We start from the raw sequence: 19,225 nt of genomic DNA, 5'->3' as shown, positions 1-19,225 counted from the left end.
CAAACCATACACACATATCATATTCCATAATTACATACAAACTTTTCCATAACCATACCAAATCATTCAATATAATAACATATATAATTAAACACCTAAAAACAACCATCAACTTAAACACATGACAATCTTCATATAAACAAAATAGCATATTAAAAAATTATACTACTCCTATCATGCTCATACATACTAGATTAAGTCTTATAAGTACTACCCTTACTTGGATAAACAGGAATCGAAACTAGGGCAGAACCTTCCCCTCTCCCTCCTCTTTTCTTCACTCTGACAGAACTTCCTTCTCTGAATTTCTCTTCCTCTCTCTCCTCTTTTCTTTCCCCTCTTCTCTCTTTCTTTCTCTCTGTCTCCTCTTTCTCTCTCTAGGGTGTCCTTCTCTCAGATTCTCAATTTCTCAACCCCCAGCCCCCTATTTATAGAATTCTGCTTACTTAACCCGGAACGGCCCGTTCCGATAGCGGAACGTCCGTTCTGGGCCTGAAAAATTTACGTAAATTTTAGAACTGGAACGGCCCGTTCTGAAACTAGAACGGCCCGTTCCGGGACTCATCTAGAACGGCTCGTGCTCCTTCCGGAACAGCCCGTGCTCCTTCCAGAACGGCCCGTTCCAAAACCAGAACGACTCATTCTCCTTTTGGAACGGCCCGTTCTCAACTTCTTAACTAGTTTATTTTTGGTGCTTGGAACGGCTTGTTCCACTTTTGGAACAGCCCGTTCCAAATTACCAAAACACCCTATACCTTTATAAAAATTACAAAAATACCATTAATAAATAATTAAAAAAAAAATGGGTATTACAATTACTAAAAATATTATTAGAAAAAAATAAAATAATTATAAATAATTAATTAATAATCAATTTTTCCACTAGTTAACAAAAATCTACTAAAAATAAACCGGTAACATTATATGTAAAAATGAAAGTATGATGTGTTAAAGATTTTTTTTTTTTAGTGTGAATTTCTATCCGTGTTAACGTGAAATCATTAAAAATAGTTGCCTTTAGTTTTCTCATATTCTCTATATTTATAATTATTTATTTATTTATTTTAAATTATAACCTAATTTATTTTAGTGCAACGGAATGGACAATCTGACACGTGTTAGAGGTGAGGATCGGAGATAGTAATTTTATGTAGACGTTGACATGACAATGAACGTGTGGTGTGAGTATTGGGTTACTCATTTACCAATTACCACCCACTTACCATTTTACAAACTTTCCATCAACTTTTCTATTCTCCAATTCGCTCACCATAAACAAACAAACAAACAAAAAAGAACCTAAAAGGGCAGAAGTAAATTTTGCATAAATACAATATTTATAAATATAATTAATTAAAATTTTGTAGATAATATAAAAAAAATTATTATTATTTTAAAGCAAATGTTCAATTAATAATTTTACTAGTATTTTATCTTGTACAATATTAATCATATTAATATATAGGTATTGATTATTATTATTATTTTACAAAGTTGATTTAAGTAATTAAAATAAAAATTATGAAAAAAATATTGAATACATTTAAGTTTTTAAATAAAAGCTTTATACTTTCAATTAATGTTAACAATTAGATCTTATGACGTATTTTTTAGATAAACTTTTTTTATTAAAACAAGACGCAACTCTATCCAAGATGACAATTAAAGGTCAAGCAGCAACTAATGTACAAGTATTATATGTACGAAAGAATTAATGAGTGAATAATGTCCTAATTTGATGGGTTTGTAGGTTCTGTCTTGAGAGTGGTTCCTTCCCAACAGGCAACACCGAAGCCAATGGATTAATTATTTATTATTCCGTGTTGTCTGCACAAAGAAAACAATGGCATGAATGCATGTCCATGAACTTAAGCATCTCACATCAGAGGAGACACAGCCTACAATCTACAAAGGTAGGGGAGCCCTAACCTATAGGATAGGCCTTACAATGTCAACCGTTAGGTAGCAGGATGTAACTTTTGTCTTTGGACGAAGTGGTCCTCCTTCCTACTTCTTGTTGGGTTGGACCATTCACCGCACATGCCCTTCATCACCTCTTCAAAACTACATGGAATTTTGTTTCACAACCATGGAAAGATACCCCTTGTTTGGTCCGCAACAAATGGCTCATAAATAGAAAAAACGTAAAAATAAGATCCATACTTTTATTAATAAAAGAATGAGATATCATTATCACCTTTTTATTTTCACACGAAACAACGCAAAAATACAAAAAAAAATAATAATTATTATTTTACAACGATTTTTTTAATATTATTTTTATAATTTTAAATTTTCTAGGTGTTCTAACCACCAAGATTATTATTTTTTAATAAATATTGGCCGTTTAAAAACTTTTACCAAAAAATTGTATCCAAATAAACACTTGCAAAACATATATAACTTATTCAACTTAATTTTATCATAAATATTTTATTATAATATTTTTTCTATTTCATTTTAATCTACTTATTTTACTTAAACCAAATAACTAAATTTTCTTTATTTTTTATTTATTTCTATTCATTTATTTCTTCTTTCTCTATTTTTTATTTATTTCTTTATCATTACCAAATACCTATGTAATAATCTTTCTTTTCCTTTTTATAATACATAGTATTTCTCAATCGAAAATCAATGACCGATTTCTAGGCATTTAAATTTTATTTAAAGATTTTCTTTTTGTAATGAAGATATTTTATACATACAAAGCTACAAATCAAACCTAATCATCATGATCACATACTAAAAATTGAAAATTTTAATGAATTGGTATAATAATTACTTAATTAAATATTTTACACTCACATATTGTTACAATTTTATTAAGTATAAAAGTTGTTAAATCCCATCATAGACAAAAACCCTTTGAGATAGAGATAATCATAGTATTAGTTAATGATGAATTCATAACTCACTTAATGATGACAACTTATTTTAATAAAAATAATTATTGTATAAAAAGAATAAAATGTAAAGTAAAATAAAATATCTAGTAAAGTAGATGACAAAGTACTAAATCCTAAATTCTAAACATAGAACACAAGGTAAGAAATATATTAGGCGATGAAAGATAAATTTTGATAACAAATTAGAATTGAATTCAAATATATAGGATAGAAAGGATCAAATGCAAAATAAAATAAATAAATACCTATATTTTTTATTTTCTCAAAGTAAAAGAATGCACTTACACACCTTTAAATCAACATAGATCTTCTACTATAGTCATAGTAACGAAATGAGGTTAATTTATAAGTTAATAATCAAAAGAGAAAGTTGTTTCATTTTATCATTATTAGAACATAAAAAGAAACAATAACTACAAATTGATACAAGTGATATTGATTTATATCCTTTAATTAAATTTTCCAAGATTCAAACCTCAAGTATAAAATAAAAAATATTAAAATATATATATATATATATATATTTGTTTCATGTGAACTCACAATTTTTAGCTAGAAATATTCATGGATCAGATTTTTAAAAAATCAAATCGAATCAAACCGATTCATTTTATAAAAATTAATTAGATAATCAATCCATTTTTTATAAAATAGATCATTTTAATTTTAAAATATGGATCATCTTTTTAAAATTAGATCAATTTAGTGTGATGTAGTTATTCATTTTTTATTTATATATAAATCAATTTTTTTAAAAAATAAATTTAAATAGAATCAATCCACTTTATAAAAATAAATTAAATAATTAAATCAATTTTATAAAATAAATTAATTTAGATTTTTTTTTGGTACATTCTTATTCTTAGCACATATTAATCATGGGATATGATTAAAGAAAAAAAGGAAAAGATAGAGGGAAGCACGGGGTTGCACCGGCCCAGATGCGTGGTGTGCATGTTGGGGCATCACGTGAAACCCCTTCCACATTTCTAGCAATCGCTGACAGCAACTGCCACTGTAGGGGGCAATGCTTCTAAAGTTCTAACTTTCAATCGTTCGTGCGTCCCTCTATCACACACCCATTTCTTTCATCATTAACCATTCCAATATATTATAACCAAAAATCAACACGCATATTTTTGCTTACTTTATGTCTCTCTCTATACTATAATGCTACCAATAATTTCTTAATTGCTTTTCATTCATTCATCCTTGTCAGATAGATACGACATATTTTGAAACATATTTCTCTGTCTCTTCCCTTTGTCGCTCTTTTATTCATCGTCTGATTCTGATGTGAAAAGAGACTCAGTTTCTTGTGCAAAACTAGTCTTTTTTTAATTTTTATTTCGTAATATATTTATATTATAAGAAACATTGCATAAATAATTTTTTAAAAGAGAATTATGTCATGTAATTGCGCACTAAGATGCGGTCTCCCATATAATATAAGTGGATATTTTGAGCTAACTCCCTGCAGTTCCTGGATTCCTTCTACCATCAAACTTCTAACTTCTCCTGTGGGAATCTATTTTGATAAACACTATGAATGTAATACTCAGATTCTCTAAATCATTACCAATGTGGGTGTAATGTTAGTGCTAAAATCTTCTATAATACTATATAGACTGATCATGCACTGTCTTACAAGTTACAACTAACACAAAAATATCTACTTTCTCCAATTAGTAAAGAGTAATATTATGTTTACATCAAATGTTTATAACGAAAAGAGTATAAAAATTATTATGAAATAGCATTTGAAAGCAAAGAGAAGGAAGAGGAATTGGGTGGGGCCATCCTGCTCCAAGTCTTTGATTTAACTGCAAGAGTACAAGTTGTTGAAGGCAACTGAGAAGTGTACCTTCAGATTTGGTGTCTATTCTGTGATCCCCTAATGAAAGCCACTTCCTGACACTACAACACTTGTCCCACCCACGTTTGTGGGGGCGTGTATATAACGCTCCTCTTTATTTATATCAACTTTTTTTTAATTCATAAAAATCAAATTTAATATAAAAATCTACAATATTTATTCTGCATTATTTACTTAACTGAGCTGGATTTTTTTATAAGTCAAGTCACATTTATTTTAATTTAATATTAAACACTTTAGCACTGTATTTGGTTAAATAGAAACAACAACAGAATAAGGGAGTATAGAAATCATATGAAGAACTAAGTTATTAGATTTGTTTTTATAAGAAATGTATTAGAAGATAAATTTGTAGATGTGAATCTTATGTTGGAAAAATTTTCCATAAAAAATAGGTGAAATAAAGAAGTGATTGTGATAAAGTTTTGTTTTTACACTTTTATCATCATGTTATAACTCTCTCACCAACCCTTACTTCTCTTATATGAATATCAATTCTCACATTCTTGGCACACCATAAAAATAAAAATAGAAAAATAATTATTAATATTATAAAGTTTGTCGTTACAACTGCGATAAATAACAAATAAAAAATGGAATAAAATAAAATAATAGAGAGGAAGGTGTTCAAAATCCAATGGGGGTACTTTATTTATTTCAATGGGTGTCCTGGAGAGTTAGTATTCGAATAAATTGTTTGTTATTTGAATGGCAGCATATGTATTCAAATAGAAGCTTTCATTTTCCGAATGAAACTTTTAACTATTCGAATGGATGGGTTTTTATTCAAATGAGAGGCATTTTATTCAAATGAGTATTGTTTTATTCAAATGCATAAGTGTTGCTCAAATGGGAGGACATAATTTTTTTAATTGTCATTTTTATTTGAATATATTGAGATTTATTTAAATGACTTTTATTTTATTTGAATAAAACAACATTTCATTTGAATAGAAGGACATCTTATTCAAACAAGTGGTTACTTTATTCGAATAAAATATTTTGTTAATATTGATTTTATTTGGATGATTAATTATATTTAAATGTGTTTGATTTTTTTTTATTTAAATAGATTCATTTATATTGGCATTTTATTCGAATGTGTATGAGGATATGATTGTTTTATTTAAATAAATATGTTACTTATTCAAATAAAAGTATTATTTATTGAAATAAATAATTTTATTGGAGGATAATATTGTAATTTTATTATTGATTATAATTTTATTTCTCTCTATTCATTCAAATTAAACAACTTTATAATATTATTTCTCTTCTATTTGTTACATACTTCTCTTAAATCAAAGAACTTTTTTTTATTTTTTTTATTTTTTTTTACCTATTTCTACTCGGTTATTTCCCTATTTTCTATTATTCTCTATTATATTTCTCATTTATTTCTCACTTCACAACTAATCACAATATAAAAGATCAAACGTCTAACCATGTCTAGTATAATAATGATTTAATGAAGAAATTTACATAAACTTAAACCTAATATCATCATTTATATTATAATAAAATATATTTTTAGTCTTTCTAAATTTATTAAAACATATTTTTAATCTTTATAAAATCTAAATTATTTTAATTTAATCCATCTAATTCAAAAATATATTGTTTTTATTCTTTCCAGCACTATAGAATATAAATAATATTTAGAAACGATTACAAAATACTTTTTAAATAGTTTAAGATCAATAATAATACATTTACAAATTAGATAAATTAAAATAGGATAAAAAATTTAAAAGAAATAAATCAAAAAATAAAAATAAAAAAATAAGAGGAAAAAAGCATATTTACATATTTGCCTTTTATATTATGTCGTCACAATTACGTAATTGAACCTCAAAAAGCTACTAAATTTTATATAACTTTAAGAAGAGTCAAACTCATATTCATAAAAGAATATGAAAATTTTCTTGCAGATCTTTAGCTATTTATGTATTGCTTGGTGATCTATCAATATCTAACATATATGTTTTGTCCTAGTAAACAAGAATTATTAGATTATGAAGTTATGTCCAAATTGTATATTGAGACTTTGCTATCTGTCCAAAGAAGAATAACAATTTAAGTGTGTGTTTGGATTTGTGTTTAGAGAATTGATTTATCAAAATTAATTTCTTCTACGTAGAAGCAATCTTCATCGACTTCAGCCAAAATTGATTTTTATCCGTAAAATTATGTAAAGAAGAAAACTCCAAACATTCATCTAGAGAGAGACAAATCGCTTTTTTGGAAGATAATACGTGCATCCAAACACACACTAAATTATCTAACAATTCTTTTAACAGAAACTCTTTTTTTCTTTTTCTTTTTCATACAGCATATTTGGAATTGAAAACTATTTTCAATTCACCATAATGTAAATTTTTTAAAACAACTACATTTAACTTTTATATCAATTCTAGAAATTAACGTGAAAATTAAGAAATACATGCGTTCAAGACGTTTTCTCAAATATGCATATAATCAGTCTGTCATTTTTTTTTGGGCATCCGCGACCTTTTTTCAGTAACTAATACCCTTCTAGCATTTACTTTTTAGTTCCAATATTTTTGGTGGAATTTTAGTTCGAAGTTATTTTCAATAAAATGACCATATTTATCATAAATTTATATTTTATAAATTTTAATTTATATAATATATTTTTTAAAGAATCTTAACAATAAATTATGTAGCACTTATTTTCAATATATTTCATTATTAAATAAATTCACATAAATTTCATTAAATTGAAAGTAAACATAATGAATGAAACTTATATTGTTAAATAAGATTTATATAAAATTTATTTAATTAAATTTTGTGTCGATCACATGTAAGGATAGAAATGGACAAAATTTAAACATGACAAATTTGTAAAAAAAAAAAAGTCTTTTAGAATAATAAATTTGAGTTTAACTTAATTCTATAAAATTAGTTTGTAAGGTGAGAATTGTTCTCTACTTATATACTCTTTAATTGTTTTATATCTAGTCGATGTAGAATTTGGATTTTTCCCGATAAAATTCATTCTCCTCCAAAAATACCTTACCAATTCAAATAGTTTTTTAGTTCAAATTAATGATGTGGAATTTAATTTCCTTAAGAAAATAATTAATTGGGTCTTAGTCTTGTAAATAAAGAAAATAGATATTAGGGGAGTTTGCATCATCATAACTATATTGATCATCTAATTTAATTTCCACTAGTTTAAATTAAAAAAAATTCAAAAACTAAGAATTTTTTTACATAAATACCCTTACAATTATAGACAGGGATATCTTAATCTATGTTTGAAAAAAAAAATCAATTATAGATTGAAATATTTTCTATTTTTTAATTGATATATCCTCAAACATAATTGTAATATTAATTCCTTGAATAAGAAATAATAGTTAAGTAAATTATCTATAATCAGTCACGGGCAGATAAATGAAACTTTTATATGTCATGACTATTAATTATTAAACATCATTTATTATTTATTTAAAATATCCGGTTAATTGCATTAATTGATAAAAATATGAGAGGACAGAGCTGACTAAAAATAGTCAATATAATTCTCACAAAAATTCATCAAAGCCAATAATACTTGATACGAATATGATTATAAAAAAATACTTGGAAGTTATCGAAGTGAATTGCAATGTTTAGTTTTGATAATGAATCCCCGAAGAAGGCAATAGGAACGGGGAGAATAGAATATATATAAATAAGGAGTGGATGGGAAATTGAAAGGTGTAGAAGAGTAGTAAGTGGATTTTTGGTTGGGGGTCCATGAAATAAGAGAGGAATGCGCGTGAGAAATAGAAAATGAACAAGTAAAGAAAGAGGCAATTGGGTCGGCAAAAAGGCAAACATTGATACGGACACATTAGTCCTTCTTCCCAACACCTTGTCCCACTAACAACCACCCTTTTCCCCTTCACTCACTCTCTCCATATATATATACACACATTTCTTCACTCTTCTTTTCTTCTTCTTCTTAACATTATTGCATCATCAATAATGGAGCTTCAACTCGCTCTTGCTCTCCCAATCCCAACCAACCCCTCCAACCTCCTCCATCTCAATTCTACCCACAAAAAACGTACCTTCTCCCAACTCTTGGACCATGCACCTCAAACTCTCACTCTCCTCCCTTTGACGCCAAACCACAACATCACCAAGTACGTATACTAATACTACATACTCATACTACTCTTTTTAATTGCCACTTCCAACCCCAAATGACTCTTGTGTTTAACTTTTTATTATTCTTTAATTAGGAATGATCATGATGAGGATGTAGAAGCTATAGTGGGTTGGCCACCCGTAAACTACTTGAGGAAGAAACTTCGTGTCGATAATTGTGGGGACGAGGTTGTCGGGAACAATGATCACATGTTACGGCTTGATCATCATCGTCATCACGATCATGGTTCTGATGGCGTTGTAGAATCCAAATCGAATACTCTGTACGTGAAGGTGAAGATGGAGGGCGTGGGAATCGCACGGAAGGTTGATCTCGGCATGCACCAATCGTTTCAGACGCTCAAGGAAACCTTGATGGACATGTTTGGAAAATGTACGTATATATTCATCTTCATCCATGCATCTAATTCATCCCTTGTTCCACTTTACTAATTAATTAATTCGGCTGAAACAGGCAATCCACAATCAAACACCTATGAGCTGGCTTATCAGGACAAAGAAGGTGATTGGCTTCATGCAGAAGACGTACCATGGAGGCAAGTGCATCACACCATTCTAATTCTCAAAAAAAATAATCAAAACCCTGTCAAATTCATTGTTCCTCGTATAATAATAATAATTAGGATTTTGCTACATATCCATTGTGAGTTAGAATTCGTGTTTTCATTGAAAATCTAGTTTAATAGTTAACCACATCTTGGACAGAAAAACATATATATATTCGTAAATCCTAATTAACAAGTGTACATCTGGGTTGTGTTGTGCAGGAGCTTCGTTCGGTGTGCACGAAGACTCAAATTGGTGAAGAGCAGCACATAATTAAATTGCGACAAAATCTTCTATCTTCATCTGGTCAACTTTGTCGGTTCTGCCTTAATTAGAAAGCCAGATGACTTTTTTTTTTCTTTTCCATTTTGGTTCACTGTATCTAATCCAGCTTTGCGTGGAAGCATAACAACTTCCTAGTACGTAGTTTGTGTATCAAACATATTAATGTTTTGTTACAGTAGTTAGTAACAATATGACTCATAATCTAAATACTTAGTATAATTAAGTTAATTTATGACCAGAACGCATTCTCTCGGGTTCTTTTTATTCGTTTACTTTCGGAAACAAGGTTATGCTTTTAATAAATATTTTTTTACTTAATGATTTAATATTTTGTTAATGCAAACTTATTATGAATGAGCTAATCCCTCCGATAATTTTCCGTAAATTGCTTGGACTTTGTGTGTATTAGATTATATTCATCTTAGTTTATTTAAGATGATGTTAAAATATTAGTTAGCTTAATTTTTTAAGCAATATTTATATAAAAAAAATAACTTTTATTCCAAATTAAAACAACTCTCCATATACTATGGGGCATATGGATCAAATGGCTCAACTATTAGTATCAATTTCGAGTTATGGGTATGTAAATAGGCTTTGTTTAACTAAATTTTTTAATAAGGGTTTTTATGAAGAAAAATTAAAATAAATTTTTTTATAAATTAAAATCAAGTTATATACAAGTTAAAATTAACATTTTAGAGAAGTTAACAAGAAAGAGCTTCTATAAATTACTTATGCATAAGATAATTTTACGTTGTAAAACAAATCTTTTTCATTTTTTTTCCTCATAAAAGTGATTTTGGAAGAACTTACCTAAACAACTTAAATATTTAAAAAGAGGGTTTTATCATCTATAATAATTATTGAACATCCACAATATATATATATATATATATATATATATATATATATATATATTAAGATATAAAAATTATAAATTAATATAAATAGATAAATTATTTGTTTTATAAAATAAAATTAATATTAATTGACAAAATAATGTATATCTATGTTTAATATCTTTAAATATGTATTTTTATTTATCATGAAATTATTTTAGATTAAATTAATAACTAAAAATGACTTTTTTTTTTAAATCAATTTAAACCGGTTTGGAATAATTTTGACCGATTCTACAATTTTGTTAAGAGTTAATTTATTTTGGAGTTAACAAGCTAGTTATTAGACTAGTTTTTTTGTCAAACCAATCGAAGTTCAATTTTTAAAATTATGAAAAATAAATATTAACTATACATTTTTTAATTAGTTTTAATTAACGTATTATTATTTTTTTAATTACATACTTGAGATTCATTATTCTCATTATAAAAAAATATTATATATAGTAACATAAAAAAAGTCATTATAGATAATATATATATACATATATATATAATACTTGACACTAGACATTTAGTCATATATAATTTTAGTATTGATTTTAAATAAAATTTAATAATATATTTTGTGTGTTACTATAATCTATACTTATATTTTTTAATAACATATCAACATAAATTATATTTATAATATAAGTAAAAATAATTTATAATAATAAATATTATATCATTATAAATTATATATATGTTAGTATATGAAAAATATTTTTTAGTCTTATATGTATTTCTCACCGAATTAACTTTCCTATACAAACAAATAGATAGACAGATAACTCACATGAATTGATAATTTAAGTAAATATACATGACAACTATTATTGCCACATCAAAACATTACGTATAGCTTGTTAGTAGCTTGGGCATATTGTGTTTACTATGGATTGCAAACAAGTACATACCAAAAATAAATAGACAATAGCATTGATAGGTATGTGAATTGAGATGTAACTTATTTTTATGAGCAAAATTAAGGAAGGGTGTATACAATACTCGGCATTCCAACCTATCACAATCAATACATAAAACAACTATTTAATATACGTACCAACAGATTGAAACGGCAAAGAGAAAATTGAATTCGAAAATTCAGAACTTTAGCTATAAACCAATTTATTTTTTATGTTAGTAAATGTTCTGAAACTGGCGAATCAAACTAAACCTATTAGGTATATGTTTTGATTCATAAACTGGCGACGCTTCGGTGTAACAGAGAAAAATTTCTCTATCAATCCTATAATTTTTTTTTAGTAAAACAGAATTACCCTTTTCCGTTAGTTGATTGAATCTCCATAGTTACTCCTCTTCGACCTTCACTGGACTTTAGGTTTTTAATGGGCCGATACGAGTATTGGGCTTATTGGGTTCTAGTATCGCTAATGATATATACACTTTTTTTTTTTATAAGTACACTTCCTTTATTTTTTTTATAAAAAAAAACTTAAAATATTTATAAATTTTTGATTTAATTGTGTTTTTTATTCTTCTTTGATCCTCAAAGTTTTAATCGAGTAATTTTAGTCCTTAAAATATTGTAATTGTGTGATTTTAGTCCTTTTATTTTTAATTGAACAATTTTAGTCCCTCAACTATTATAATTGTGCGATTTTAGTCTTTTTCGTTAAAAAATTAGTAATTTTAGAATATATATATATATATATATATATATATAATATTTTAAAATTATACAATTGTTTGCTTATTTAAGTTAACGTATATTATATTTTTTTGTTAATATATCAAATGATATATATTTATTATTACTAAATAAGTAAAATTTATATATTATTAGTATTTTAATATTATTGATAAATTAATATCAATAATATTTTTAGTATATTTATACATAAACTAATAATTTGATAAATATGACTTAGTATATATTAATAGTTTATCTATAAATATACTAATAATATTATTGATATTAATTTATCAGTAATATTATAAAAATAATAATATATAAATTTTATTTATTTATTAAAAATGAATATATATGCGTTAATGACAAATAATTGTATAATTTTAAAATATTATATATATATATATATATATATATATATATATATTATTAAATTTTTAATGGGAAAGACTAAAATCGCATAATTATGATATTTAAGGGACAAAAATTGTTCAATTAAACATTGAAGGACCAAAATTACACAATTGCAATCTTTTAGGGACTAAAATTATCCAATTAAAACTTTGGGGATCAAAATTGCACAATTGCAATACTTGAGAGATCAAAAATGCAATTAGGCCTAAATTTTTTTATTCTTTAAAATTTTAATTTACTATTTTTTTTTTCACACACCTCCTTCCTTCTATTTTCCAGTTTTCATGTACATCATCTTGTCTTCCTCTAATTCCTTATCTATTTTAGTGGGTAGTTTTAGTTCTCTCGATTTTTATATTACTTTCTTATTTTTTACATGTACCCAAATCAAATAACTGGTAGGCGACAATATTGTAGATACGTGTAACTTCCTCGACAGTTTCTATAAAATTAGCACACATTTTTTCTTTCAACATTTCATTTTCTTTCACCCCTCAAAAAATCTTAACATTAAGTTTAATGCTATGAAAAAGACATTTTCACTATTTTAGAGTACTATGCAAATAATGAAATCAGCGAGAAAATTGAAAGAGAAGGAAAAAATACTAATATAAAATTAAAAAAATTAAAATTACCTACCAAAATAAGTGGGGCTAAAGAAAAAAATAAGGGAATGCATATAAAAATAAGGAAAAGAGGTATGTAAAAAATGTTAAATTAAATATTAGGAGTATAAAATTAAAAAAATTAAAAATAATAAAAATTAAAAATATTTTAAAAATTTAATTAATTTTTTTTAAAGGGTGTACTTATTAATATATATATATATATATATATATCATGATCCTTCTAGTATTGGCATTGGGGTATGAAATGTCAAGTAAAAGAAACAAACATGGTCCAGTCTTTTGAAAAATGATAAAAGTTTCCCAAATATGGAGACACTAACTTATCCTTTTATTTCAATAAATAAATGAAAAATACCCATGTTAGTTAGATATTAGACAAGTGAAAATAAATTATATAATGTTTATTCTTCGTTCTTTTCCTTTAGCGTACATAAGGCGTAAATTTTAATATTTATCAACTTTGTTGATAACTAAATTTTATTGAAAAATTCCGGTTGATAATATTTACTGAAATATATCTTTTTAATCACATATTTTTTCATTCACAAAAATTTCATAATATGTAGATTAACAACTTATTATTTATATTTAAATTAACGATCAAGATATATAAGAAAATTCATCACCTTTTTTTTCTATAGATATTTGACGATCAAAAGAAAACAAAATAGAAGTCGTAAAATATTTTTCTTTTTTTGTAAAACAAGAAGAATTTAGAATTTTTTATACGTATTTTTAACTCTTGTCATATTATTATTCACTTTAACTCTTATCAATATACTCTCACCATTATCGAATATAAAAAAAAAAAGTATGTTGATCTTAAATATAAATAAATCTTATATAAAAAACGATCATTGTCATTCTTGATATTAAACTTAAATGAAGGATAGTTGAAGAAAATAAATTATTTTTTAAATAAAATTAAACAATATTAATTAACTAATTTTCATAATTAGTATAAATTAATTTTTATATTTATATCTCGACAGAAGTGGGTACAAATAAAATATTTTAACTTATTTTATACTCGTATTAGTACTAAACTTCACCTCGTAAGACTAAGACCACTTGCCGCCATGTTGACTATATATGGGAATCGCATGCAAACGCAATTAATACAGTTAATAAATAATCAGTAGCAGTGATGATATACGATTACTACTATATGGTACGAAGCTACTCTACACGACTACCTGAAATCATACAAAATAATACTAGCATGACACAAGCATATGGTTTCATCTCAATTATGCCATGTAAGTCTTAAAGCAATTAACAAAATTAAAGTAGATATACCTTCATTACGACAAGAATCATTTAAGTCAATGTTTAGTTTGAAAATTTTTAATATGTCATTAATTTTCTATCCGATATTTACGGGTGTCATCTTTTACTCAAACTTTTTTATTTATTTATATATTTTCATATATGATATTAATAATTGAAAAATACGAATATTAATGAATACATTGTTAAAATTTATACAAGTAAATAGTAACATACTATACAGAAAATATCTGTAAGGAAATAAGCAACAAAGAAATCCATAAATGACAGAACATAAAAGAAGTATAATTTAAACACTTAATAACAAGGAGATTGTAAACCCCGCCCAATTCGTCCTTTTGCTACTCCTTTGCCGCAGAGGGAGGCAACAACTTGACACCTTCCAAAATCCAAATAAAAGTAAAACCAAGGCCTTAAAAAAATGAAAAGAGGGCCACGTCATGTTCACCGCTTCCAAACCTCGTATTGGGTTTAGGTCGGCAATGAGATTAACTTTTACTTACACTTAAAAAGCATGAGAATCCAACTCAACTTCACTCTTGTACCACATATTCAACTGATATGTCGGGAAGATCAGTGTGATAATCCGGTTGTTGTTAAGGTTGTTGATAAGTGATAACCCATTCCTAATTCCTACTCAGAATAGGATATTAACTCCTATTTTTCCTCTTATCCTCTCTCCCTTCTACCGCACTTCACGCCCTCTCAAGTCTCAATGGATTCTTCTCATCCATTTCAACCAACTAATCCAATCTCTTTCTCACCATCTGCAACTTCTCTAAGGTACCCTTCTTTTTTCTCCTCCCCTTTTTCATGGATATATCATAATTGCTAGCTGCCTCGCATTTTTTTCCCTTTTGTTTTAATCTTTGTAATTTCCATGTTTCATTGCCGTCAGGGGGCAAGATGCCCTCTTCACAATACTCACAGGCGGATTTATTATTTTATTTCTCTGGTTTCGGAAACTTTGAGGTTTTGCGGTTTTTTTCTTTTAAGAGATTCTGAGAAGGGTGAATGATTCGATTATCTTTTTATTTGCGGAAAGGCGAGAATCGGTTGAAATGATTCCTTCTGGATTCTCTGTGTTCGGTTTTAGAGACAGCTTGATTCCTAGTTTCCTATTCGGTTCCCTTATGTTATTTAAGCCGGGTTTACAAACGGGTTATTAATTGCTGTTTAAAACAATTAAAGATGGAAATCTTTGTGTTAGGTTAAATGGCATTCCTTTAATGATAAAAAAAATGACATTGCTTTAAACAGTTATGCTTAGTTAGATTCATCATTTATTAGCTTTGGCGGTATAAGTGTTAGATTTAGATCATATGTTAGATTCGTCAATTATGGCCGCTTAGTTAATATGACAACTCTCGTGTCAAACGTCCTGTTCATAGCTCTGTTTTCTTAAAGTCAGAAACTAGTTCGTTTAACCGTATCCATCCTGAGAATTGCTTTTTTGGTGATAAATGTCTACATTTTTTCTTAGAAAGTTGAATTAGGTCAAATTCAACCTTATAAAACCAACATTGCGACTTGCAATGGGATGATTGCTCTCATTTATATACTCTATTTTGGTCAGGCATGTTAAGAAAGTGTACTGAAGTTTAATGTATTGAAATAACTTCTATGTGAGACTACTTAACAACCATGAGTATGCTTGGAAATTTGGGTATCTCCTGTTAACAACTACGATAACTTGTTTCAAAAATCCCTTGTTTACCTGGAATTCCATGTGTAGCTTTGTGCTATATTTGCATGTACCAGGTCCATGCTAAGAAATTCTCACTTGCAAGTGTTTTCATCTTTTTTGTGAGACTTATACTGCATTTTCTCTCAACTTTAGTATTCATTTCTGTGGAGAAAGGTTTTCTGTGGAATATGTTCACTTTTTATTGTTGTTTCTAATCCCTTTTGTTGAAACTGCTACAGGTGAACATGATCTTTCTGAATCTGATCATCAAACTGGGGAAATCAGTGGAGAATATTAAATGTTTCCCCTTCATGGGATGGCTCCCCGGCCACGCCTCATTGCTAGGCGAAAACCTCCCAAGTTCCTTTTTGCGTTACTTCTATTACTAGTGCCAATTTGTTTGATTGGAATTTTCATCCACGGCCAAAAGATTTCCTATTTCTTCCGACCCCTGTGGGACAATCCCCCTGCCCCCTTCACAAGCATACCTCACTATTATGCAGAAAATGTCTCGATGGACCACCTTTGCCATCTTCATGGCTGGTCCCTTCGCTCCCAGCCTCGCCGCATTTTTGATGCCATTATCTTCAGCCATGAGTTAGACATGCTAGATATTAGATGGCACGAACTTTATCCTTATGTATCAAAGTTTGTGATCCTTGAGTCCAACACTACATTTACCGGCATTCCAAAACGCCTCTATTTTGCCTCAAACCATGCAAGATTTTCCTTTGCCAAACAAAAGATTGTCCATGACATTTATCCTGGCAGAGTTGCAGTCCCTGGATCTAATGAGGACCCATTTGTGCTTGAGTCAAAACAACGTGGTGCTATGAACGCGTTGTTACGCCATGCAGGCATTGCCAACGGTGACATTCTTCTCATGTCAGACACAGATGAGATTCCAAGTCCTCATACTTTGAAACTGCTTCAGTGGTGTGATGAGATTCCTCCCATAATGCATCTTGAACTGAGGCATTACATGTACTCATTTGAGTTCCCAGTAGACTATAGCAGCTGGCGCGCCAGTGCTCATATCTATGGTCCCCGGACACTATACCGGCACTCTCGCCAGACAGATATAATCTTCTCAGATGCGGGGTGGCACTGCAGCTTTTGCTTTCAGTACATTTCAGAGTTTGTGTTCAAGATGACTGCCTATAGCCATGCAGATCGCGTGAAACGGAAATCTTTTCTGAGTCATTCAAGAATTCAGAACATCATTTGCAAGGGTGATGATCTTTTTGATATGCTCCCCGAAGAGTACTCATTCCAGGAGTTGATTAAAAAGATGGGGTCAATACCTCGTTCAGCTTCTGCGGTTCATCTTCCTGCATATTTGATAGAGAATGCAGATAAGTTTAGGTTCCTTCTTCCAGGAGGTTGCTTAAGACCACCGGAATAAATGCCCCTTTTTATCAAAGTAACATGTATCTTAGATTTCTCACTTCACATTTCACTTTTCCGGCATAGGCTTTAGCTTTAGATTTTGGTAGGATACATTGCATAATATTAAGCTTCATAATTTTATCAGTTCTTGAATATGAAGCAGCAGGTATAAACAGAAGATGATGACACAGTAACAGTTACACATTTCGTAGCTGTAAAAACTCATTCCGCTCTCATACTTTCTTGTAACGCGTAATATATACTACGGATGTCTTTGTTAAGTATAGGAAAAAGTGAAGAGGGAACTAGGAACGTGGAGGTTTAAAATGCAGAGCTTCAATTGAAAGAAATGGTTATAAAAGAAAATTATCACTTTTTGTCATGTTTTTGCTTGTGTATCCTGAAATCCTGATGGAAGCAATTTCTTTGCACGAATCAAAGTTTGTATTAAGGTTTACGTAATAAAGTAGATTACGTGCAAACCCAACACTAGAATAAAATTATCATTACATTAAGGTCACTCTACCAAGGTATCTAGTCAGATTTGGATTCTACAAAAACTGATTGCGTGAATGTAATTGTAGCATATTATGAAGGATTGAGAACTAGTAGCCAAGTATATCTACACTTTAGTTCAACTGTTCACGTTCGAACTTCATATCAGTAAAAGAAAGTAATCTTCAAATAAAAGTTAAATCTGAAATTGTCTTTACCGTGCAGCAAAAAGAAAGATTAAAATCCCGAACTTATTTAAGTAGTGCACAAAATAGTAGCTTAACAACACAGTACACACTATATTTTGCAAGAGTCTGGTTTTCTTAGCTTCATGTGCGAATTATAGAGAATACCGATTGTGTTGAGATACAATTAAAGTAGAGGATGGCCGAGTATTTATATATACACAGTTTTTATTATTAAGAATTTTTTTTAAAGATAATTAAAAGTAAAATTATGAGAATTTATGTTTATCTAATTTTTTTTAAAGATAATCAAAAGTAAAATTATAAGAATTTGTTTAAAATAAATAATATTATATCAATATAAAGACATGTATATTCGAAGTCCAGATGTCACCAATACCGTGAACTATTGACATTCCACTGATCGGGAATTCTGGCTTTGCTAAAATGTATTTGGAAGTGCCCGTATCAGAAACTTCTTGTGCCGTCACAGTCATGGAAGAATTCTTACAGAACATGAACATGGATATATGAAAATCATATACCCTTGGCATTGTGAAAATATATCAAAATATAAGTAGTCAGCAGACAGGAGTAGTGGAGTAGTTGTTTTAGCCTTTACTTAAATGGTTTGCTCAGCAAATTCATTCATGATAATATCACCAGTTTAGAATTTTAGATATATATGACTTATTAGAACATGTTTCTCCTCTTGCTCTTCGGTTGCTGTGTAAAGATAGAAATAATTTTCTTTTCCAAGAATTCAACGTTATATATATATATATATATATATATAT

At 28.2% G+C, this 19,225-nt stretch overlaps 1 protein-coding gene across 2 annotated transcripts; it reads left to right on the top strand.

Moving 5' to 3' along the window:
* Nucleotides 1-8,746: 8,746 nt before the first annotated feature.
* LOC109806861 (beta-1,4-N-acetylglucosaminyltransferase family protein) lies at nt 8,747-18,134 on the top strand. 2 transcript variants are annotated; one of them, XM_020369394.3, is made up of 5 exons: nt 8,747-8,945; nt 9,045-9,343; nt 9,425-9,506; nt 9,738-9,778; nt 16,767-18,134. In XM_020369394.3, the coding sequence occupies exons 1-5, from the start codon at nt 8,785-8,787 to the stop codon at nt 17,762-17,764; spliced, it is 1,581 nt and encodes a 526-aa protein (XP_020224983.1). In that variant the 5' UTR covers nt 8,747-8,784; the 3' UTR covers nt 17,765-18,134. The 2 variants fall into 2 exon arrangements, with proteins under 2 accessions (XP_020224983.1, XP_020224981.1); XM_020369392.3 differs by lacking the exons at nt 8,747-8,945; nt 9,045-9,343; nt 9,425-9,506; nt 9,738-9,778 and adding an exon at nt 15,086-15,455 and having other exon boundaries at nt 16,599-18,134.
* The last annotated feature ends 1,091 nt before the right edge of the window (nt 18,135-19,225 follow it).

Source organism: Cajanus cajan, chromosome 5, assembly GCF_000230855.2.
Source record: "Cajanus cajan strain Asha chromosome 5, NIPB_CcT2T_4, whole genome shotgun sequence".
NCBI classification, from domain to species: Eukaryota; Viridiplantae; Streptophyta; class Magnoliopsida; order Fabales; family Fabaceae; genus Cajanus; species Cajanus cajan.
This window is presented reverse-complemented; position numbering and strand designations above follow the sequence as displayed.

Bases quoted from the DNA above. Each gene is read 5' to 3' on its own strand.
- LOC109806861 (XM_020369394.3), top strand. From the start codon at position 8,785: ATGGAGCTTCAACTCGCTCTTGCTCTCCCAATCCCAACCAACCCCTCC. The intron at 9,344-9,424 runs GTACGTATATAT...CGGCTGAAACAG, and splicing joins GATGGACATGTTTGGAAAAT to GCAATCCACAATCAAACACC. The intron at 9,779-16,766 runs GCAGCACATAAT...TTTGTTTGATTG, and splicing joins AAGACTCAAATTGGTGAAGA to GAATTTTCATCCACGGCCAA.